This window comes from Sinocyclocheilus rhinocerous, unplaced genomic scaffold (genome assembly GCF_001515625.1).
Source record: "Sinocyclocheilus rhinocerous isolate Xijiao unplaced genomic scaffold, SAMN03320098_v1.1 scaffold1164, whole genome shotgun sequence".
Classification (NCBI taxonomy): Eukaryota; Metazoa; Chordata; class Actinopteri; order Cypriniformes; family Cyprinidae; genus Sinocyclocheilus; species Sinocyclocheilus rhinocerous.
In genome coordinates this window covers 591,223-616,636 of record NW_015643253.1, presented here as the reverse complement: position 1 = coordinate 616,636, position 25,414 = coordinate 591,223, and the positions used below count along the sequence as shown (strand labels likewise).

At 37.3% G+C, this 25,414-nt stretch overlaps 2 protein-coding genes across 3 annotated transcripts in view; one reads left to right on the top strand and one right to left on the bottom strand.

The window, feature by feature from the left end:
* Nucleotides 1-182: 182 nt before the first annotated feature.
* cry1a (cryptochrome circadian regulator 1a) lies at nucleotides 183-14,091 on the bottom strand. Its single transcript, XM_016574626.1, has 14 exons — nucleotides 13,176-14,091; nucleotides 7,330-7,438; nucleotides 6,960-7,102; nucleotides 6,341-6,525; nucleotides 6,075-6,163; nucleotides 5,169-5,309; nucleotides 4,734-5,045; nucleotides 4,542-4,642; nucleotides 3,212-3,414; nucleotides 2,810-2,917; nucleotides 2,541-2,639; nucleotides 2,332-2,409; nucleotides 2,134-2,244; nucleotides 183-975 (listed from the first exon to the last, which is right to left on the bottom strand). The coding sequence occupies exons 1-13, from the start codon at nucleotides 13,331-13,333 to the stop codon at nucleotides 2,141-2,143; spliced, it is 1,830 nt and encodes a 609-aa protein (XP_016430112.1). The 5' UTR covers nucleotides 13,334-14,091; the 3' UTR covers nucleotides 183-975; nucleotides 2,134-2,140.
* Nucleotides 14,092-19,457: 5,366 nt separating this feature from the next.
* The window catches only part of btbd11a (BTB (POZ) domain containing 11a), a 127,994-nt gene continuing 122,037 nt past the window's right edge, over nucleotides 19,458-25,414 (top strand). For both annotated transcript variants that reach the window (XM_016574666.1, XM_016574665.1), the window contains exon 1: nucleotides 19,458-20,579. In XM_016574666.1, coding sequence (XP_016430152.1) covers nucleotides 19,712-20,579 — 868 coding nt within the window. In that variant the 5' untranslated portion in view covers nucleotides 19,458-19,711. The remainder of the gene's footprint in view (nucleotides 20,580-25,414) is intronic.

Sequence of the window (25,414 nt, the reverse complement as noted above, 5' to 3'; positions counted from 1 at the left end):
TTATCTCACAATTATATATATATATATATATATATATATATGTGTGTGTGTATGTGTATATATAATTTATTTGTTTATGTCATCAGCTATGCTGTGTGGTGGAATAGGCATTAGTCACTGAAGAAATTTCAGCAGCAGAATGTGACAGAACAGCATCCTGTAAGTAAATGAGCGAGACAACCTTTACATTTACACTTTATTAAACAAGCACAATGTGAGAGGATGAGAAACATTGTGGTGACTTATAGTTTCATATAGTTAACAGCAATGGAGAGACACCCAGATAGAGAGGAGGAGTAAACGGGGACTGAGAAGGTGTACAAGACAGATGTCAATCTGAAAAGAGAGAGATCACAAACATTTGTGGCAGAGACAGAAAGAGAACAAGCAAGCAAAGGAGAGATCAAGATAAAAAAAAACGTAGTGCAAGCAAGCATCCCGAGGAGAGGCTTAGCAGTGTACTGCATGAACAGTCTACAAATGCTTTAAAATGTTTTCATAAAGAACAGAGTAAAATTGATCCACAATAATTCTTTATATAAAAAATATATCAATGGGCCTATAACTACATGAAATAAAGAAAGCACATACAATATTAAATATTTACATTTTGTATCTAAAGTATTTGTCAAATCCTTATATACACAAAAATTTAGTCCCAAACAGTCCAAACATGAACGCAACGTTGACAGAACATTGCAGCTGTGCAGATCACAGAGCCGCAACATAATTCCAATGTTGTCAGGATGTTGGTGACCGCTTGGGTGAAGTCCCTGTGATAATGTACAGTCTTGATTGTTTCGAAGTGCTATGTGTTGATGTGCTTATAGAGAGAATCATGCACTCCCTTCAGTCGCTCCCGTCAGTGGGATTTTTGTTCTGTAAAAATGCAAAACGTAACAACTCGAAAAAGGTGCGAACAAAAAAAAATCAGGCCTCTGCGAAGTCGTGCTGACCGCTTTGCATCGACCATTTCTGAAAAACACAAAAAAGACGCAAATGAGGCTTCATGAAGTATAAGAATGTGACATAAAGAAAAACAGAAACACTTAAATTCATTTATTCAGTTTTTTTTCTGTATTTTTCTGTATATTGATCAAATAAATGCAGCCTTGATGAGCATAAGAAACTTCTTTAAAGGGGTCATATGATGCGATTTCAATTGTTCCTTTCTCTTTGGAGTGTTGCAAGCTCTTGGTGCATAAAGAAGATCTGTAAAGTTGCAAAGACTAAAGTCTCAAATCCAAAGAGATATTCTTTATAAAATTTTATGGAGGATGAGGACTGTTTCGAACCAGTAGCCTACAATGCGTCTGTGGCACAAAGGCTGTTTCTATAAAGTGGGGCAGTTCCAACTTTGCAAGGACAGTCTGGCGCTTCTGACTCACAGCCTGTAAGTACGATTTTTATATTTAAATAATTTGCCACTGCTGATTCAAACGGCGAGTTTTGAGCAGTGTAGAGTAACGCTTGTTGTTTGTTGTTTCTCCGATCACAAATGCAGACATGGTTTTATGTTTACGCAGCGCGATGCGAAACGCAACGCGTAAAAAGACAGTATAAGTCATTATAATCAGTAATTATGTCCCCACTGGATGCAACAAATGCCTCGTTTGTAATGGGTTAAGACTGTATAAGTCATTATAATCAGTAATTATTTATGTCCCCACTGGATGCAACAAATGCCTTGTTTGTAATGGGTTTTATTGGTTTTGTCTCGTCGTGCTGGGAGACGGCATCACAGTATGTTAAGGGGCGTAACATTTCCGTCACACGCTTGAGGTATTCGGCCAATCACAACGCACTGGATAGCTGGCCAATCAGAGCACACCTCGCTTTTTTAGAACGAGCTTTGTAAAAATTGACACGTTTCAGAAAGGCGGGGCATGGAGGAGAAACAATGTACATTATATGGAAAATGTGTTTTTTGAACCTTAAACCGCATAAACACATTGCATTACACGAAATACACAAAATAATGTTCTTTTTAGCAACGTCATATGACCCCTTTAAAAAACAATAAAAATCTAACTGATCCCAAACTGTTGAATAGCTTTGTGTGTGTGTGTGTATATATATATATATATATATATATAAAACATTTTTTACACAAACAGACAACTAGTGACAGACCTGATGTTTAAGAGCTGCTCTGCCTCTGGACTTTTGAGCATGTGGCAGGACCAGACTCCTCGCTGTGTCGTTTTCCTGACATCTGGAGGGTGCTGCTGTGTAACCCTCGTCCTGAGAATGAGATTTCAAGATTATAACGCTAACTGTAAAATCTGTATGACATTAGACTGCCCTCTGGTTAAATGTGGAAGTCATTACCTGGCTGTACAGCAGAACCAGGTATCTGCTGTGAATCTTGCCTGTAGCACATTGTGCTACTACTGATGCTTGCAAAACCTGTGAGACAAAACAATCATGACATGTCTTGCAAATAGAAAAATAACAATGCTGCTGAGATTTAATGAGATATTGTTGATAATTGCAGATATAGGCTAGATATTGATGTGTCATTGGCATAGTGTTTATACCTTGCGGTGGCATGATGCTGCTTGTTTGGTGGTCTCCTTGTGAGTAAACCATCGTCCTGCTATGCCATTCACCTTGAGAGGTGGGAGGCATCTGATAGCCTGAGATGAATTGAAGAAAATTTATCAGATAACATAGTAGTGCGTATATGTGTTTTAAATGGTTAATTCACAGTTTATTTCTTCATTTTTAAAACGAAATTAAAATGAACAGACGTGTCTAATATAGCGTAGCTTGTATAAAATATAGGGAAGCTAGGGAGTGTGCAAACCTGAAGGTGCAGTGACTTCCTTGGTCACATCTCCTGTTTGGAATCCCTTTAAGGTTGTGGAATTCTCACCATTTCCATTAGGGTTGGATGGCACCATTGCCAGCAGTCCTGTTGGGAGTGAAGCATCAGTCAGAGAAGAACGTGAACTCATTCCAGATTCTCTGCGATTTTTCTGCTAATTCAGGCATTTAATTATATACAATTTACACAACTCCTTTCAAAAATTAGCCCTCAATATCCAGAAGCCTATTAGTTCATAAGGATTAATCACATTTACATCATTGTTTTTTTTAGGTAAACGTATTTTGCAGTTACACCAACAATAAATGTTGCAGACAGCATATCCAGAGAGTGACGTATGGACTAGTGTGGCATTTTCATTTCCCTTAGTTTTTGTCTTACCCAGGCCATGGTAGCAGGACAGTTGCTGGCAGATCTGTTTCATACGCTCTATATTGAGGCGGCTTGCCTCTGCATGATGCACCATGGGTTTGGGGTAGTGTACTCCAATTATACATTTGGCTGCTTTCTGAACGCTTTCAGGAGCATTCCAGGGGTCATAGATATACTTGGCTGGGAAACCCCTTAACACTGGCAAATAACGCCTTCAAGAGAAAAAGAGAGTAGATTTTATATATATATATATATATATATGGGTCGCAATGTCCCATTTTGGGATCCATATCAAATTATTTACATAAGTGATTTTAAATGCATAGAAAGCATTTTATTTTTATGTATATGTTTTGTTTCTGTTGTTTGTATATATATATATATATATATATACATACATACAGTGGAGATCAAAATTAGATAATCTATAAATACTTGATTTTTTTCTGTAATATTGTTAATCTTCATCACTCAAAATCTGAAGGAATATTAGCTGTGGGTATACCACTGTTCTACAAGCATGTTTTACAAAATAACCAGAGAATTTCAACAAAAAACAACAACATTATTTTGTGGAAAACACAGTGATCAAAATTAGAGAACAGTAACCGCTGTAGCACGAAAGAAGATTACAACTAAAATTTTGGAGGGTTACAGCTGTCAAAAATGAGTAGGAATTGTAGAGGCCCTTGCTTCGAATGACTTCAGCACATCTGCGGCTGCAGGACATCACTAGTTTCTCACACTGCGCTGGTGTGATCTTGGTCCACTCTTCTTCCAGTCTCTTCCATAGTTCAGTAACTGTGGTGGGTTTCTTAGCCATAACTTTGTTGCCAAATTTTTCCAGAGATTTAGATCAGGACTCTGGCCCGGCCATTTCATTATTTCTTATTATTTCTTAGCTTCAAGGAACTGCTTTACCCGTTTTGCAGTGTGATGGGGACATTGTCTTGCATGAAATATGCAGGCTGACTGGGAGATGCTTGCAGGAAAGGAACTGCATGTTGCTGAAGGAGGTTCTGATAAACATTTGCATTCACCTGCCATGTATCTGTATAAGAGGCCCAACTCCTGCTGCACAAAACATCCCCCCAACCATGACGCTTCCTCCTCCATCTTTAACTGACTTCTTTACGCACTCGGGGTTCAGTCTTTCTCCAGTTTGATACTGAACATAATGTTTCCCATCTGACCCAAATAAATGAACCTTGCTCTCATCACTAAAGTGAACTTTGGAGTGGTTCTCCTTTCTCCACACAACATGCTCCTCAGCAAAGGTGAATCTAGCCTTTTGATTCTTTCTGCTGATGAGAGGCTCAGTCTCTGCAGAGTGCGCTTTCAGTCATGGAAGAACTGCTGGAAGAAGGAGCTACAGGACAGCCACATCCAGCTTCCTGCATTCACACTCCAGTCTGCATCCAGCAACAGCTCCTCAAAGACCTGTGAAGACACACGCATGTGAGTGCTGCCACTAAAGGTCTGTCATATTAGTAAAATATCGAAAATGATCACAATCATGAGCTCTTTATACTTTCATGCCCTCCTCCCAGCTGATCCACAGGTCTCCGCGGGTGAGGAAACAAGCAACTGCGTGCCGGGCTAGATGGTGGATCCAGCCCTCTTGTCTCAGTTGAGTCATGATGGCATCGATCCAGGGGAAACCCGTCCTGCCCTCAGCCCACTTGGCCAAAGCCTCTGGGTTTTTGTCCCACGGGATCTGCACGCAAATTGGATTGCCTTCCATCTTGTCAAAGCGTGGGTTGTTGGTGGCGGCCGTGTAAAAGAATTCACGCCACAGTAATTGGCCATAGAGGGACAGAGGAGGTGAGCTGTTCTTTTTGACCTGTGGGGAAAAAGTGTAAATAACTCAGAATTATCATTCAACTCTTCTACATGATCCCTAAGTCAGTTTAACATTAACAACATCATTTGAAGTACAATAAGATACATATGATGACATGCTGACCTTTCTGTAGAGGTCTGTGAGTTTGAAGTAGAAGAGTTGACAGGAGAGGCAGCCGAATCTTAAATATGGACTGAGGCCAGTGGGACTGGCCAACAGCGAATTGGCATTCATTCTTGGACGCTCAAAGTTGGCCACCCAAGCCTAGAAAAAAGTTTGTTATGAAAGAATCATTAATTTACTGAGCTCATCAATAAGGATGGCCTGAGATTTGTTGAACAAGTTATTTAAATGGTAAACATGCACTACTGCTCAAAAGTTTGGGGTTACACCATGTCCTAACTACACGCAACGCAACAAGATTCCAGCGACAAGCAATTTGGCTGTCCACACCTGGTGCGACACAATCACTCAAATATCAGCCATTCAGAAGCGCACTGCACTCCCAACGAAATTGACGTTTATCATCTAATCATCTAATATTAAACCTTTTTAACATTATTAAAAGTAAATACTGAGTGACTGATACCATCTTTGTTATGGAATACACTTGTTGGTTCGCACTGCGTTCACAATCTTAACGTACGTTTGCTTTAATTTTTTCAAGAGCTGAGGTAAACTATATTGTCGCTTTCAGTATGGCTATAAATGTCACGCAAAATGATATTCAAACTCACATTAGACACATCCTTGCTGAATAAAAGTATTCATTTCTTAAAAAAAAAAAAATTTTTATTAATAAATGACACCAAACTCTGAATGTTAGTGTAGATGGTGAGTATTTTTTTTTTTTAAAGAATAATATATGATCATCTCAAAAGCATCAGTTAAACTAGGTCAGATTATTATCAGCTCACTAAATGTCATTGCTTTCAAGTGTATTTCTGAATTTATATAGTTTGCTTAGTTATATTTATTAACATTTCAATCCTACAGCTGTATACGTGTGATTTATGGAGTGTCTCCAACCTTCCTCTCCAGGTGCCTCTCCAGACGAGTGAGGGCCTCTGTTTCTCCTCCAGGCCACACAGCTGAGGACAGGCCTTCTGTGTCAAAGCCTGTTCCAGGAAAAACATCAACAATTACCCTTTTTACAGTGCAACTTTTAAAAATAAGGACAGTTTGACTGATTCCCAAGTTGTTTAAGGATGCATTACATACTTCATATAGGTGAGTAGCTTAGTATTCTACACATTTTAGCTTGAAGCTATTTTTTTGAAAGATAGCAGACTAACCAAGCTCTTCCAAAGAAGGAACCCCGAACTTCTCATCGTGGTCTTCAGAGACCGGCGTGGTGCACGGCCCCATGACTTCTGCTGTGATGGTCTCTGCCGGGGTCTCCACCGCCTCCATCCTGCTGATGAGGGTCTGGAAGCGCTTGTACGTGAGCGGAGACTGGCCTCCATTCAGCTCGATGATCCTGAGAGACCACAATCCACCAGTGAGTAAGAAAAATAATCTCAAAAAAATAATCTCTGATCAACTGTTGCCATCCGCCATATCAGACAAGCTTTTGATCTTTTCTAATGTCAGTCTATGGCAGTCCTGTGCGTTTGAATAGGACAGAATCTTACAAACGTGAAAATATGATAAAACGTTGCTGCAGAGGGACTTATAATTCTGAAAAAGTCAGCGAGGATACACAAAGATTTTTTTTTATCCTGTTTCCAAATTGTTTCATAAATCTTGAGAATATTATTAAGAACACCTACCTATGCTCCAAGGTTAATTAATGTTTTAAATTTGAATAATGATTTAGGAAAGTACTGTAAAGCAAGCAATGGCATTCACTTACAACAAATTAATTATAGACCAAAAGTTACAACAAAATCGAATGGATTTGGAAGTACGTACTTGTCCAGATCATAGAGCGTGTGAGAGATGCGAACTATCACCTCCACACCTGCCTCATTGGCCAGCTTCTTGATGGCTGCGTCTCGCTCCTTTCCAAATGGCTCTGAGTCATACTCGTAGGACAGACGTGTTATGTTCCACTCCTGGATGCGTTACAAAATCATACCATTAGGGGGCTTAAAATAATCACCCATAGACAATAGTGAAAGTCACAACTCATGTGGAAGATTAAATAGAAAATTTTTTTTTCCTTTTTTTTTTTTTTTGCTTCAGTCTTATTCTTTCTAATCCAGGATATTTCATAAATCAGAAATGTTATCCAGATTCAAGATTATTACTATACTCAAATATAACAATTGTCAACTGAAACCTTAAACAGCCTGGGGAAGACATCGGTGGGTTGGCCACGGATAACGAAGAGTCGTGAGTTGAGTTTGCGGAGGCTGGCGTCCAAGTCTTCCAAACACTGCAGTAAAAACCTGAGCAACAAGAGACATGACATGTATTTATAGCAACTTACTGACAAATAATATAATGCACATAATATAAGTCTAATAAGAAGATGGTTATACTCAAGAACTATTGCGCAACAGAATATATTGAAGTGTAAAACATTTCAAAGTGGCAAGGCTTTGAACAAGTATAGGGTAAAAATTGAAAAAAATAGAAACTATCTGCTGACAGAATAATTGCTATAATTATAGATTATTACTTGCTGAAGCTACAGTGCATTGCAAAATGTTTCAACCTCATCCAATGTTTTACCCAATTTTTTGTTTTTGACAAAATCAAATTTTCTGATATATATATATATATATATATATATATATATATATTATATATATATTTATTTATTTATTTATAAGCACTCACTCAGAATTGATCATTTTAATGTTGCTTTAAATTAAAAATATTTTTTCTTATATATGATATATAAATATTTGTAACTGTATATATATAAAAATATGCTATTTGTAACTACCTTTCAATTTGATAAACAAATCATAATGTGTCACAATGGTAATTGGTTAATTACTCCATTCCTGCTTTTGAAAATGGGAAAACATAGGAAATACAGAACGCCTGAGTCAGTGTGGCAATACTGGCATGATTACAACTTACAAACAGCCATGCTTACAGTGAAAGAAACTGCTAACTGAACATTGATATGTTTTATTATGCACAGAACTGCCATTAAACAGGCTGCCGCCCTTTTATAACTGCCATTATGCATGCACAGACACCCAATTCCTCATTCAAGAGATGCACTCCAATGACCCTGAATTCACTGTTCCAAAGTTGCTACTAACTGCTGTACCTTTCAAAGTTTTGAAATCCAGTTATTATTTCATCCTCAACCCGGTATCTTAAAGAACTTACACTTACAGTTATTCATCCTTGCCATTGCTAGCACCATGTTCTACCAGTTGAGTAAACTGAATAAACTATGAATGGTGCAGTCCTTTGTAAAATTCACAATCCGAATGCTGTGGGTGGTTGCTGAATGTTACAAGGTTGCTAATGTGTTGTAAGGGGTTTTTAATGTGTTACTATGTGGTTAATAGAGTGTTTTGGGTGGTTGCTTACTAGTCCAAGTCAAAAGAGGCCACCCGAGTCTCTTGATATGACTTGGGTGCCTCTTTCAGTGTAAGACTACAGTGTTGCACTATTTGAGGTATCTTTCATGTCCCATTATTAGTGTGGACGAGTTACCAGCCAAAGTTTTTATATTGCAGTTGCAAGAATTAATGTTGACTGATTTGATTGCTTCATTTTTTTTAAGCACTGGATGGGAATTCAACGATGTGATACATTGAATAATTGAATATTATGTTGATTCAGTAAAGTAGTCAGTTGCCTAAACAATTCGGTCCATGTTCAGATGAAGACTTCATTATTTCAGTCTTATTCTCCCATTGGTAAATTGGGTCATTAAAAAGAACCACGCCATGTGAGCAATTTGTTCAAATAATGTACAGAACATTTCATTTTCAGTGTAGTGCTGTTGAAAAGTGGTGCAGAAAACCCAATGGATCTTTTAAAATAGCAAGCAACAACGAACTGAAGAGAGCACTTGGCCATGATGCAGCGTGTTATTGACCCAGAAACCCAGTCCCTATTGTCTGCAGGATCTCACTTAAACGCAAGTGCTGAGTAAGAGAAAAACTCCAGTCTCCAAAGCTAAACTTTCTTCAACCGCTAGACAACCTCGCATACTCCTGGCCAAACTATACTTGATCTCAAATGAAATCTGTCTAAAACTACCTTGTTATCACACACTCATATACATATACACTCACACATAACAAAAGAATGTTGTGTAATATGCATTTCAAGGATTTCTGTGCAGACACTAGCTTAATATGTCTTGGCATGACAGTTTTGCATAATCTTTAGTACTAAAACCTTAATCCTTTTGACATATAGTCATTTTTCTCTCTGGACTTTAAAACTAACCATGAGATGCTAAAGAAAGTAGCCTGGTGCTCTACAGAGTGACCAATCAAATATTTATTTAGTGCCACATGGACTACAGTCTGTTTGAGAATGATTCATCATGGTTCTCTGATAAAATTATCAAAACAAAAGCAAGCAACTGAATATAGTAGAAGGGATCTGAGCCATGTCAATTGACCAGAATATCAAAGATTCAATTTTGCAATTTTTCATTATTTTTCCAATTATGAGTGGCAAAAATTTGGGGAGAAGACCAGATAATATTCCTATACTTTGTCAATGAAATCTCACTGAGATATTCATTAGTATGTTGAAGTTACACAACAAAATCAAACATTATCAGTCAGCAAGAGAAACGGCAGCTCTTATTGGTTTCGATAACCAAAAGATTGATACTGCCTGTAATACTGTAATGCAGCATCATGTAAACAGGTTTCATCTCTGTGTGGAGGAAACATCATGTGTTGGAGTAAGACCAGTCAGCCATTTGTGTAGAGTTTATTCACTTCCATTCAAAACTTTGTGGTTGTTTTTGAAAGACGGCTCTTCACCAAGGCTGCATTTATTTGATCGAAAATACAGTCAAAATAGTACTGTTGTTAAATATTATTACAATTTAAAATAACGGTTTTCTGTTTTAAAATGCAATTTATTCTTGTAATGCCAAAGCTGAATTTTCAGCAGCCATTACTCCTGTTCAGAGTCACTCGATCCTTCAGAAATAATTCTAATATGCTATTTGCTACTCAAGAAACATTTCATAGTCATAGTGTTAGTGATGTTAAAAACAGTTAACATTTTTGAAGTGTTTCGAAATCCTGAATTGGAAGAAGATCCCACATTTTCAACATGCTCTCAGTTTCGGACCTCACTGTATATCATTGTTAACAGATGATTCATGCTGCACCAAAACATCTGCCCTTTTATTTCCGTACTGTTGTACGATCCTGCCTGCTCGCAGGAAATGTTGTCCTCTACACGCAGTCAGTGATAATGTGTAAATCTCTGTCTAAGCCGTAGCCTTCCTCTCTGTTACCGACTCAGCGCTGTATGATCGGAATCAAAGACAATTGTCTCCCAGTCATCTGATCCAGTGACACACAAACAACTCGGGTCAGACAGAACACCACAGTATCATGTTATATGACAAACTGCATCATTGTTGTAATGATTGCAGAGATAATATAGTGCATCATGTTCAGATGTGAAATTAAAGTGCATCAAGTTTGCGGTGTATGTTAGCAGTCAGTTTTTTGGATGTGCACTACAATTTTTATTTTTTCCAAAATCAACTAGTTTACCAAAGCCATGCATAATTATTCTGATTTCATTCACTTGTCCCTAATTAGACGGATTTTACAGAGCCAGTATGAGATAAATACACCTTCAGTAACCAAGCAAGCATAAAAAAAATCTACATCCTGTTTTTAATTAGTTTATTATTTTATATCTTGTAAATGTTACCATCTTTCCCAGTTTATGTAAACTAGGTGGGTCCTACCAGAGCTTATTTTGATTCCATAGTGAATAAAGTAGGTCACCACAGCTGAGCACATTACTAAGCATTTTGTAGTAGGCATTATGATCACCCTCTATAACACACTGACCCATTTCCCAACACAATGGAGACACAAGTGGGTGGATGAAGGTGGGAGACACTAAACGCTGCTACATCATCACATCATCCAGCAGTAAACCTCACCTCGAGTGTGTGCCAATATACATTTATAGAAATGGACACACATGCACACACACACCACATGCTATAGTGATTAGATATACTGCACATGGTGTAAAAAGCTTTTTAATACAAGCACAGATGTTTATCATTTACTCATCCTCATGTTGTTCCACATCCATATGACTTACTTTCTAACGTGAATCACAAAAGGAGATATTTATAGAATTTCCAAGCTGCTCTTTTCCATACAGTCAAGCAAGATTTTGAGTGAATATTATATTTCAGTCTGTTCATCCCTCCTATTATAGGACTTTTATATAGTGATACATTTTTGTTCTTTTTGCAGCTTACAGTCTCAAGTTCCCATCCACTTTCATTTCATGGAAGAGCGCATTTTTCAAAACCGTGTTGGAACTTGGAAAGTCAAACTGTTTGGAATGACATGAGGGTGAGTAAATAAAGACATGTATTTGTTTACGGATAAACTATCGCTTGAAGAGTTTAAGAGATGTATAGTAAGCAGGCATGGGTGTGGAAGACTGATGTAAGGGTCTGTGTTATGTAATACTGCTTGTAGTTAAGAACACATAACAGAGACTCTGTTACTAATGCATTAGTGTAGCTTTTTGTTTGTGCGAATTCTATGAATATAAAGTGAATGAATATAAATCTCTTCTTTAAAAACAAGAATTTAATCTTAAAAAAATATATATTTATTTTAATATTACTTGAACACAATTTCAATAGTCTGTCCATTTCCAAAAAATAAACCTCCATGTGCTGAGCATTTAGCAGCAACTCACTGACAGTTTAGACAGTTGAGTTTTATCTAGTATCATTTCCTGTGCGTGAGCTCACTGGGAAACAAGGTAAAAAAAAGTTTATGAACACACATTAAGAAATTTTGGCTCCTCTTTGAAAACCAAAAAAGCCTTGCTTAGAAACCTTGACTTGGTTTAAGTCTGTGTTTTAAACTGGCTTACTTGCAATGTCATTCAGAGAAGTGCCTTACCACTGATGGACAAGCGGCATCTGTCAATAGGACCTTGCTCAACCAGTCAGTAGACTCGGCTAATTACAAAACATACTAGTTTCTCTTCTTTAGTAATTCAGATACTATGACATAATAATACTCAAAGGTGAAGACATGCGTTGGCTGCAATCAGTCACTCATTTGATCTCTAATCAGTCTGTAAATCCACTAACTGGCCACTGATAAATTGCCAACACTTGTAAAATGGCTTCATTAAAAGTCTGTCAGTCCAATAAGTTTTGTTATTACTATACTGGTAATAGTTTACCTTAAGAGTTGTGTTATTTGTATTATAACACATTTTTTGAAATGCATATTTAAACTAATAGAGGTTCTGCTATATATGTAAAAGTATTTTCATAATGCACTTTGATCTTATTGCATCATTGCAGTGATGTCATTGTTACAGAATAGATAGATAGAATATAGTAGTAGCTGTAGTAGATTAAAAAGATTATAATAGAACACATTAGAACTAGAATTAAACAAAATAGAATAGCGTACAATAGATTAGAACTGAATATAATCTAGTATGATAGATAAGATGAGAAAAGATAAGAACAGTATAGAAAAATAAGAGTAGAATAAAAAATAATCAGTGGAATAGATTAGAATAGAACAATCAATAGAAGGAATATATTACACTTAACACTTTAAAATAAGTTTCCATTTTTTTAAAACTACATTAGTTAACATGAACTAACAATGAAAATATAAAGCATTTATCAATTTTAGTTAATGTTAATTTCAATTCATTTACTAATATAATATTAAAAATAAAAATGTATTATTTAATGGACCTAAGTTAACATGAACAAACGATGGACATTTGTATTTTTATTAAACATTAACAATTAGCAATACATTTGTTTCAGTATGTATTCATCTTTCTATTGCATTAACTATCGTTAACTAATGGGACCTAATTGGAAAGTGTTAGCAATACATTTTTTTAGAAACAGATGATTATTAGTAGACTACTCTAAATAAGATTTTGCAATGCATTCCAAGCACAGATATGTTATTTGGCTTCCCGATCTATTACCTCCACCTGCTGATCCCGACGTTCGAGGATCCGGCGAACCAGGGGTCCAGGATGTACACACAGCGGACAGTGTGCGCTCCCTGTATGGAGTCTCTGAGTGAAGGATTGTCGTGGAGCCGCAAGCCCTTCCTGAACCAGTGGACCGTATTTACCACCATTACTCCACTCAAGTCCCTTCAGTCGTTTGTAGTATGCTGTGCTGCTACGATACAGATCTCCTAAGCGTCTCTCTACTTCACACTCCAAAGAATAAACTGCTTTCAAAAGCGTAAAAACGACAAATTATCTAATAAAGTCACTATGAATGCGCGTTCAAATGATTCTGGATTATATCCGGGGAAAAAATAGTTAGCCTTGCTCTAACAAAACACTTTCCATCATCACGTCTAATGATTTGGAACACGACCACAGTTGAAGCATTGGAGCAAGCGCTGGTTATCCGCGCAACAGCCGAATACACGACTGGCTTTAGGACCCGGACGCAACGCAAAGTACACTTCCCTGTTGTATAACTTGTTTTCCAGAATTACCCAAAATAATCAACAAGTTTTCCAGAATTACCCAAAATAATCAACAATACTGTACATGTTTTATATCTCGCCTTTAAAGCAAGTTGGCCTGTGAGTTGACTTGAATCTCAATGCGCGCAGTCTTCCAGTTGAAGTCAATACGGAGTAAGACGCGCAAGCCCGAAATCAGCGCGGTTATGTAAATATTAATATTCCCTCGAGCCCCTTGTAACCGCGTTACAGGCAACTTTCGCAAAATAAAGCAAAAGCCCGAATGAAATGAGACCTTATATTAGGTATTCAACGTGTCTTGGTTGTTTCCCCTCAACGTTATGTCCACTTATTAATATTTTCCCACGGCGAAGGTCCCATACACTTTCAGCCATGCAATCCAGTCGGTCGACTTCATTTCCCACCCGAACCTGAATTGTTCTATCTAATAAAAAAACTTAAAACCCAGTTATAAATTCTTCCTTCAATTCCAATTTTTTTAAACTCCACCTAGTTGATTACGCACATGAAATAGCGCGTTTTGTTTGGTCAAGCTCTAGTGTGACGTACTTGATCCTCAGTCACGTTCCTTTGGTGTGATTAACTAACATACTAACCAGTTATACTTTATAAAATGTTGTTCATTAGGTATTGTGAATGAACAATAGTCTTGATATAGTTTTTGTTAATATGCATATTATTACAGTGTTATTGTTTATAAAAAAATGCATAAAATTGTAAATATTATTTAAAATCGCTGTATGTGCAAATGACACATATAAACATCGCAAGGTTTGATATATACATTGCCACCCCATAAAGACCGTAAAGGACTTTAGTGTTCCGTCCTCGAAGCTGATTGGCTGGAGCTGCAGTACCCGGATGGGCACATGAGCGGTTACATGATGTCGCATCAGTGCGATGTGTTTTCCTGAAGCGAGATGGCGTTGAGACGTGCTGTTAAAATCTCAGTTTTTTACAAGAAATGTTCGCAGACAGGGCTTTTTTTAGGGCTATCTTAACACAATAACGACATCAGTGATCTGCATGAATGCAATTCTGGTCATATTTCGTACATCTCTGTTAGATAATTTTTAAGCAAAATTGCATTTTGTTTGCTATGTATGATTATTCTAGCTATTTAATATAATAGATATTTGCTTATACTGCAAAAGACAAAATAATAATGATCCTGTAAATATGCTTACACCAGTACCATGTATTGTCGTATCAAGCATCAATGGCTCTTTTTCCCTGGTTTGTTTACAGCCCACAGCCATGGGGGGAAAAGCCACCACGTACTGTAGGGTCCCCGCATACTCTGCACATTTGAGTTTTGATGCTCCAGCTTTGTCACCAGGGACAATTAAGTTGGTGGTTCTCAACCCCTGCTGCGCTGCACATTTTGTTTTTCTAATTTAACGCACCTGATTCACATCATCAGCTCATTAGAAGGGAGCTCCATGAACTGAACCGAGTGTGTCAGATATGAGAGACATACAAAATGTGCAGAGCAGTGGGTCACAAGGAGTTGAGAACCGCTGAATTAAGTGATGCATTCTTTTCTTTTCTTTTCTTTTCTTTTACCTTTACCTTTATTTAACCAGGAAGAAACTCATTGAGATTAAAAATCTCTTTTTCAAGAGTGTCCTGGCCAAGATAGGCAGCAGTACAACCATGCATACATACATACATACAGGTACAAAATATAGTAACATAAAACAACTGAAATAGCGAATCCTTTAAAATAAACCACAATCAATAACACATCAGGCAGAACATCTACAGCCAGATGTGACTGCCTCCAAGTCAGTTAACATCCTCTTAAAAGCGACCAATGAGACCAGCGTATTAATTTTCATAGATTTCTGTAATTTGTTCCACGAAGAGGGAGCAGCATACTTAAACGCCTTTTTCCCAGCTCAGTTCTAACCTTTGGAACAGACAGAAGGAAAAGATCCTGTGAACGAATCAAACTAATCCATTCACACCTATCAAAAGCAGCCACTAGACACACATATTGTGAACCAAGGATGTGTGCAATTTTGAACAAGATCATTTGTATAATTTCAGTTATTTTGCATTTTAGTGTATGATATGCAACTTTTTTTTTTGCAAGGGCTGTTTAAGCTTTGAGCACAGCTGTATTTAAAGAGTATTATTTGTTGATCATTAGTAAAGAAATATATATCATATGCGCATTTTCCAACATTTCTTTCAGTTCAGACCTGCATCAGTGGATAAACTATGATGTCCTTGATGTGTTTGATGGAAGAGCATAGGTAAGAGAAGCATAAAATCAGAAGAGCACCTGTTATTAAAGGAATAGTTTACCCAAAAATGAAAATTTGCTGAAAATGTTCTCGCCCCTGCAAGATGTTGTTTGTTTCTTCATTGGAACAGATTTGGAGAAATGTTGCATTACATCACTTGCTCACCAGTGAATCCTCTGCAGTGAATGGGTGCCGTCAGAATGAGAGTTCTGGAAGGCCTGAGGGTAAATACATTTCCAGCAAGTTTTTATTTTTGGGTGAACTATTCCTCCGTTTAATCTCATTTTAACTTGTCTGCATTCACACTGCCTATAATTCAGTATGTTATGAAATATTTGTTAAAAGCATTTACAAAGTTAATTTTTAACTCATTTTTTAACTGATCCGATTCAGAATAAATAATGGTCATATTATATAGTTAATGATGCTGAAATTTGAAATTAATTTGAAATTATTTTCAGTTACTGCCTCACCATTTGAACAAGAATGAGTTCGTTTTTCCACATTCCTAGATGTGAAGTATGACAATGTTCAATCTATTTCAAATATAAATATATATAAAGTATCTCACCATCATTTTTCTTTCTATGCAACATCATTTATGTAGGCATGTTGCTGTTTCAGCAAAATGGTAGCTTGAAAAATGTCTGAATGTAGTTGAATGTAGTTGTCTGAATGAAGTTACTTATGCAATTCATCGCCAACCATATAACATGAACCATAGAATATGTATATTAAACCTTCCAGAGGAGGAATGAATCTGGAGATCTAGACTTAATTACAGATTTCTTATTATACTTGTTCTTTTTGTCCTGATATAACCATGATGGTCTCTGTGTATCCATAAGATGGAATTTTTATGTAAGTTATACATAGGCACCAAATATATTGTCGCCTTTGTGTTTCCAGGCAACAAGCAATCATGGAAGAACATGTGAAGGAGAAATCTCAATTAAGAAAGGCCAACCTCTGTATCCCAGCCTGCCGCTGCTGTGCACTAATTTATTCAAATGCACAGTGCATATATAAGGTAATTAATATAATATGTAGAATGGATGAAATGTGATTAAAAGCCTAATTGTTTTTATTATAGCTAAGACTGAATGCTAGTCAGATAAATCTGTGCCTTTAATAGTGTAAAACACTACAGAACTAATAGAATTAGTTTATTTCTGTTGAAAATGTATATTTTATTGTACATTACTGATTTAATGAAAAGGAAATTAGATAAGGATCAGATAAGATTTTAATAAGAATATTAGACAGTGTTACATTGGATGCAATGGAGACTCAATGTAGATTTTAATATAGAAAGTACTTTTTTGATAATGACTAAACTTTTGTGCAAGGTCTTTTTTGTAATAAGCTATATATACAGTATATATATATATATATATATACACAGGTGCATCTCAATAAATTGTGTTTTTTGAAAACCAACGTCACTGCACCCGTTTACCAAGAAGTTTTGGAGCACTTCATGCTTCCTTCTGCTGACCAGCTTTTTGAAGATGCTGATTTCATTTTCCAGCAGGATTTGGCACCTGCTCACACTGCCAAAAGCACCAAAAGTTGGTTAAATGACCATGGTGTTGGTGTGCTTGACTGGCCAGCAAACTCACCAGACCTGAACCCCATAGAGAATCTATGGGGTATTGTCAAGAGGAAAATGAGAAACAAGAGACCAAAAAATGTAGATGAGCTGAAGGCCACTGTCAAAGAAACCTGGGCTTCCATACCACCTTAGTAGTGCCACAAACTGATCACCTCCATGCCATGCCGAGTTGAGGCAGTAATTAAAGCAAAAGGAACCCCCTCCAAGTATTGAGTACATGTACAGTAAATTAACATACTTTCCAGAAGGCCAACAATTCACTAAAAATGTTTTTTTTTTTATTGGTCTTATGAAGTATTCTAATTTGTTGTGAATTGGTGGGTTTTTGTTAAATGTGAGCCAAAATCATCACAATTAAAAGAACCAAAGACTTAAACTACTTCAGTCTGTGTGCATTGAATTTATTTAATACACGAGTTTCACAATTTGAGTTGAATTACTGAAATAAATGAACTTTTCCACAACATTCTAATTTATTGAGATGCACCTGTATATATAATAAGCAACATATATTTATCTGTAAAAAGGTAATAATGGTCGTAAACAGCATGTTTTTTTTGTTTGTTTGTTTTTTTGCTGTGAACACTGAACCGTCAAGTGGAAATCACAGGGTCTGTTATACAATCTTACTGCCAAATTATTTTGCCCCAGTATTCACAAGCCCTGCTAAATGTATTCCATCTACCATCTTTAGTGTATGTATGTGCATCTAGTGTTTTGTATAATATTTAGTAATTTTCTCGATGAGTTGTGGTATTATTTTCTGTGTTTCTGTCACAAATCTAGAGGAATAGAGGAATATCAAGTACAGAATAAAGGCTATTACTCGATATCACCTATAGAGGGCACCAAATACGCAAGAATTCTCCATCAACGCACCAAACGTCGCTTTCTATGCGTATTAATAATGAACTTGATAAGGAGACAAACTGCGAGGCTTCTCACGTCAAAACAATTAGTTTATTTTCATGCCAGAACACTTGCATAATTAAACACACAAAGTCTTTGGACGTTTTTTAAATCCGTTCTCGTATATCGTGCGTGTTCCATTCCAGAACTTTTTGACAATTCTGAAGACAGATGAAAGGTGCAGAAGCTGTGCAAGCGATTGCTTTCATCTACAAATTTCAGAATCATCGCGTAAACATCCTCCGGCTAAAGAGAAGCATGTCGAGTTGGTAAGAGAGAAGAGTGTTTAAAATATATTATGAGGTAGGCCTATATCTTGTTCCATATATATATCATATATAAATAATTATTAGTAATATTGACATTATTGATCATTTTATAATATTCTAACACAGGGGTAGGCAAGTTCGGTCCTAGAGAGCCGCAGTCCTGCAGAGTTCAGCTCCACCCCTGAAAAAAAAACTCACCTGCCTATAGCCTTAGTAATCCTGAATACATTGATTAGCTTGTTCAGGTGTGTTTGATTAGGGTTGGAGCTGAACTCTGCAGGACTGCGGCTCTCTAGGACCGAACTTGCCTACCCCTGTTCTAACAATATGTAAATAATTAATAAATATTAATATGTATTTAATTATTCTTTTTACATATATGCAGATACTGCTAAATATATTTTTCAATCAAAATCTGCAATTTGCTTATATATGTGATGCCTTGTTTAGCTATACATATTTATATAATAGTTTTAATATTTGAAGACGCTATTAGTTTGAGACTATTTTTCTGATTGATTTTACGTTTTGAAAGTAAAAAAAAAGGCACCCATGCACTTTTGGAGCCTGTTGAATTGATCATACGTTATTTTCTATTTGCATAGTCCCTCCCTCCTTGGGAGTGATTTATATACATAGTCCCTCCTCCTATGAGTGGTTTATTTGCATAGCTCCTCCCCAGATGAGTGGTTTTGCAGTGAATGATGCAGTGGTTGGTGAAGGCGTTCTGAGCTCTCGAATTACGCACGCAAAGTTGGGATCAGAGGCGCGCGTTGGAGATATTTTTTTCTGGTAACTTACCAAAACACTAAACGAATTGTTACTGCGCGCGCTTGTAGATTTGTGTTTGCGTGTGAAATTAGGTGGCAATACATTCCTCTACTGCTCCGAGGACAGGGCGCGCCACAGGAACGCGGTTTGGTCTTTCTTTAAAATATCAGGCATAAGCCTAGCATTATGAGGTGCAGCCATGGCAGGCAAGGGTAAGACAGCTGCGAGGACGCTGGAGGATTTAACGCTCGATTCCGGTTATGGTGGAGCGGCGGATTCCTTCAGGTCGTCCAGCGTGTCGCTCTGTTGCTCGGACACGCATCTGTCGTATGCACATGGGGGCAACTGCTGGCATCTGACTGAATCCATGCACAGCAGACACAACAGTTTGGACACGGTCAACACCGTCCTGGCGGAAGACACGGAGATCCTGGAGTGCTCGGGCCAGTGCGCCAAATTGCCCGAGCTGGAGGAGGACGTGCCGTGGAGTCTTGGAGAGGTGGAAGGCGCGCTGCGCAAAGACGAGGAGCTGTGCATAGGGAACGCGTCGCGGGAGATCCTAGCCAAACTCTCCGCGCTGGTCAGCCGCGCGCTGGTGAGGATCGCCCGGGAGGCGCAGCGCCTGAGTCTGCGTTACGCCAGATGCACCAAGCACGAGATCCAGAGCGCCATCAAGATGGTCCTCTCGTGGACCATCTCCGTGAACTGCATCACTGCGGCGCTCAGCGCGCTGTCGCTTTACAACATGAGCACGGGCGATAAGTTCAGCCGGGGCAAGTCAGCCAGGTGCGGACTCGTCTTCTCCGTAGGGAAGTTCTTCAGGTGGATGGTGGATAGCCGGGTGGCCCTGCGCATCCACGAGCACGCGGCGATCTACCTGAGCGCCTGTATTGAGAGCCTCTTCCGAGAGGTGTTCAGTCGGGTACAGAGGAGCGCGCTGGTGGAGAAGGAGAACGGAGTGCCAAAGTTTTCCGTGGAGTCCCTGGAACAGGCCATAAATAACGATTCGGAGCTGTGGGGTCTTTTGCAGCCATATCAGCACCTCATTTGTGGCAAGAACGCAAGCGGTAAATGTTTACTTATTTATTTGCGCACTTTTTAGGGTTACACAGTATAATTACACAAGTACTGAGAAATATTAATTAACTACGTGTACTTACTACATTGTTGTTCAGGGCTAGTTTCCCCTAATTATGCATACTTTAGTGTTTTTATACAAGTACACTTGACGTTAAAATAAAGTGTTAGCTTTTTTTAGTCACACTTAATATTTAAAATGCGCTCTTCACCAATTTAACCAACTCGTGCACTTTTTGTCATTGATTCCTGCTGGTTTTATGATGCAATTACGTTGAAACGCACCTGAACTCAGTCACAAAACTATTTTGAGGTCAGTCAACCAATCTGCCTACTTACCACCTACCTACCTTCTTTTTTGATAGCACAATTGAAAGGGTGTTTCATAATAGCTGCCAGCATACACTCTTAAAATTCAGGTTCTTTACCAGCATCTATAGTTCCATGAAGAACATCCATGGAACCTTTCCATTGCACAAAAGGTTCTATAAGGTTATAAATGATATACTAAGAAAAAAATGGTTCTTAAGAACTGTTCAGCGAAAGATTCTTTGTGCAACCCAGAGCTGTTCTTCTATGGCATCACTGTGAAAACCTCCTTTTGGAATCTTTATTTTTAAGGGTATAATCAGACCCCTGCACCTCCTTGGTTGGTAATATTGTGTATGATCCCAGCTTCATAAAAAGATGTCTGCTTCTCTGCAGCACTGTTGACTTATTTATTTCTCTGGGAGATAAATAACTTCTGTGAGAGGACATGAGTGAGTCCCAGCAGGATGTTTGTTTTCAGACTTCTGATTCATTTAGACATTGTAACAGGTGCAAACACAACAGGAAGAACGTCACACTGTGTGCCGCAGTATTCCCTCCACCTGTTGAAACAACCTCGATTTTGGTTTCTGCCATGTGGGGCTTATTTTGATGGCATAATCGAGTAGCCTTATTAGTAACATTTAAGGTTATTATTTTGGAGAATTTAACAGTTGCTCTTTTTCATGCAGTTACACTGAATGGAGATTGAAGGTTTTAAGATTCAGAAAGTGGTCAACACTTATGAGTTCAAAAGTGAGAGTAAGGACTTTTACATTTTTACAAAAATATTCAATTTTAAATAAACACTGTTTATTTAAACTTTCTATGCATCAAAGACATTAAATGTATCACAGTTTCTAACAACAACAAAAAAAATTAAGCCCAACTGTTTTCAACATTGATGATGATAAAAGTTTTTTTGAGCACCATATCAGCATATTAGAATGATCACGTGACACTGAAAACTGAAGTTATGATGCCGAAATTCGGATTGTAATATTTCACAATATTACCATTTTACTGTTTTTTGTCTGTTTGTTTGTTTTTTAATCAAACAAATGCACCCTTGGTGAGTATTAAATAAAAAAATTCAAAGAACATTAAAACAAAATTGCACCACAAACTTTTGAACAGTATTGTATTTTAATTAATTTGATTAAAATAAATTTCATTTTAAGTTTTAGTTTTCATTCATTTATTTATTTGTTTATTTATGGTGGAAAAATTATTACAAATATGTTGCTTTTACATCCTTTTAGATGCTTGAATGCACCGGTTTCCATTTGTTGTAAGTGAAGAATGTACAGGCTGCTCTTTTCCATACAAATTTCACTTTTTGTATGCCTTGCAAGATAGTCATATGGTTTTATAACAACATGAGGAAGAGTAAATTATGACAGAATTGTACATTTTGGAGTAATTTGTTCCTTTAATAGATTTTGAATTTGTCCTTGATGGAAGGCCACCATTTATATTGCAAAAATTATAATGAAAAATTATGTGATCCTAAAAGTGTTTTTTTCCATGTCTTTTTTTTTTTTTTTTTTTTGCTCCTGCCATCTTTCCAATGCTGAGATTTTGTCAGATTTTCTGCAAGGCCTCTTGTGCTTTTTGCAATGTCACAATGGCCTTAGAAGGTTCAGTTTTGGAGTAAATTGCTGTTGCTCTTAGGAGCTTTCAGAATACAGCTATGATTGCACCAATGGTTGGTGATCAACTCCTATATACCGACCTTATACTAAACTAAAAGTAAGACAACCCTTTTTTATGAGCATGTCCATGCGCATTATGCATTGCTGATTTGTTGATTGATTGATACTGTATATGTGGGCTTCTCCTTTATGATTATCTAATTTTCTCCCTTTACCCTCGTTCTTTTCATGCCCAGCTCCCTGCTTGTCTCGATTACATGAATGGCTGTCCAACAGTGTATAGTTACTTGAATAGTGGTTATGGTCAATTTTCCGTGGCCCACCCAGCAGGGTTGATTATCGACAGACGTAACTGACAGACCATTTACAGGAATAATGCGCTCTCACTGCAAGAAAGGAGGAGAACAAAGAAACCAAGTTAAAGCAAAAGATGTGGAGGGACAAATTGAAAAGATGACATTGTCGGAATTGGGTGGAGAGAGGTGATGAAGGTGAATAAAATGATACTGAAAGAGCAATGACATGAGACAGTGAAATGAGAAAGTTGGAAGAAAATTAGCGTGAAGACACCAATATTAGGATAAAAGAGCAAGAAGGACTGTTGATAAGGTTTTGTGTCTTATGTAGGAGGTGGAAATCCAAAAGGGCCACAAAAGTGTGAGTCCCAGATAAGCCAAGAAAATGTAATTTTAGTTTTTGATATGAAGGGGTTTTGTTGCCTCCCGCAAAATATTGCATCTCTTCAATTTCGTTCGGTGCACAAGCTGTCCCTCCACATCTCTTACTGATGTTTAGCTAATGTCGCTCCTCGATTTTGGTGTAATTTGTTTTTCATGAGGTGCTGACAGCAGTCGTTTCACTTGTTACTTGTCAAGCACATATATAGGGCTACACGTCAGTCAGGAAATCTTTTCCCTAAGATGCCTGAATGTGCTTGTGAAATGTTGCTTTGGGGTGTTTTGAACTCTATACCAATGCAACAGACGGTCAGCTGGCTCGAATCAAGCTTTGATGTATCATGTTGGATGTATGGCAGATTTAGGACAGACAGAGCAATACAATAATAGTCAACTATGAAGTATGTTTTGGTGATTTAAAATGCAGTGAAGAACAGCTGGAGGCCCAACTTACTTTACTGAAGTGTGTTGCCTCTTCCTTGACGCATTTCCAAAATCTATTAACAACAGTTCTGTTATATATATTGGTAAGATTTTTTAAAGAAGTGTCGTGTGCTCACCGAGGCTGTATTTATATGATCAAAAATACAGTAGAAAAATTCATACTGTGAAATATTAAAATTTTAAAAAATTATATTTCTGTATATTTAAAATGTTATTTATTCTTGTGATGTCAAAGCTGAATTTTCAGCATCATTACTCCAGTCTTCAGTGTCACATGATCCTTCAGAAATCATCGTATGCTAATTTGGTGCTCAAGAAACGTATCTTATTATCATGCTGAAAACAGTTGTGCTGATTAATATTTTTTGTGGAAACCATGGTATGTTTGTTTTTCTGGAGTTACAGGATTTAATGATAATATATTTTCTGACTAGATTGTAAACTGATGCTTGAGATTCAGATCAGTCTTAAACAAGTTATTCAAACCGGTTTTGTGAATCAGATCAACTGATTGATTGAAAAGACTGAAAAGAATGATTCTTTGAAATAAGTCAGCTTTTGTAGCACCCTATGAAATCCAGTCGCAAATTTTAAAATACCAAATTAACATATTATACAATTTTTATAATACTTTCCCAAATTCAGCATTTTCCTGGATTCCGTTTTAATGGTATAATTAAATTTTAATAATCAAAAAACATGTCTAACCTACAAAAAAGCCATATGGGTTTGCAACAACATGAGACTAAGTAAATTATAACAATTTGTAATTTGTGTGAACTGTACCTTTTTGTTGCTGTGAAACAGTCCTACAGTCAAATGAGAGCAGAATCCTGAAGCCATTATATCATGAGACACCAAAGCTTCTGTTAGTCACAATTAGTCTGTATCTCACATCATTCCCCACACACTCTTCTGATTGAGCTTGACCTTGTCTTAATGTCAAAATTGTTATTTCCAATTTTGACAATCCCTGATTTGCAGATATCAGGCCCTGCCATGTAGTTCTCTTAGTTACATATTGGTTTGCGTTTTAATCGGCTGCGGATTACTTTTTTGTTAGGTTTCAGTTAGTAAAAGCCGGCATCTGCTATGTGATGTATTGGTGGGGTCTGCTTAGTCAGTGTACATGGTGTGCTGCCCCCTGACCTCTCTGAAGGATTAGACTGTAGGAATGCTGCTCCAGCAGGTGGCTGATGACTATATTCTGAGCCCACGCTGAGCTCAGGCCAACGGTGGAACACACTGTCAGCCATGATTCTCTACAACACTCCTCTTCATGAGGGTTGCAGCATGGACAGCTCGCAGCCAGATTTCTCCCACTCCACACCAGCCTGTGGGGAGCATTTAACTCATAAATCATTGATACCCCTTGATTTATGACGCACCGTTTCTGGTCGATAAATTGATAATTGTTTTCATGTTATGTCTGGATAGCCAATATGTGACAGATATTAAAATTCCACACTTTAAAATAAATGAAAAATAAAACATTAAAGTCAAATGTTTTAAGTACTCTAAAAATCACAATACTATAACGTACAGAATGGATGTTCATTAGAGAATCTGCAACCACACTGTAAAAAATGATTGTGATTTTAACAGTAAAAGACTAAAAATGCCACAGTAAAAACCTGTTAACTGGTTAACAGTAAGTTTCTATACTATATTCGGTAAATAAATGTAATTACATTTAATGTAATTTTACAGTAAAATACTGTTAAAAATACGGTTTTTGGA

Coding starts and splice junctions, on each gene's coding strand:
- cry1a (XM_016574626.1), bottom strand. CDS start 13,333: ATGGTGGTAAATACGGTCCACTGGTTCAGGAAGGGCTTGCGGCTCCAC. Junction 2,640..2,809: donor GGAAGTCACTGCACCTTCAG/GTTTGCACACTC, acceptor AATTCATCTCAG/GCTATCAGATGCCTCCCACC. Junction 2,245..2,331: donor TGGTTCTGCTGTACAGCCAG/GTAATGACTTCC, acceptor TCTCATTCTCAG/GACGAGGGTTACACAGCAGC.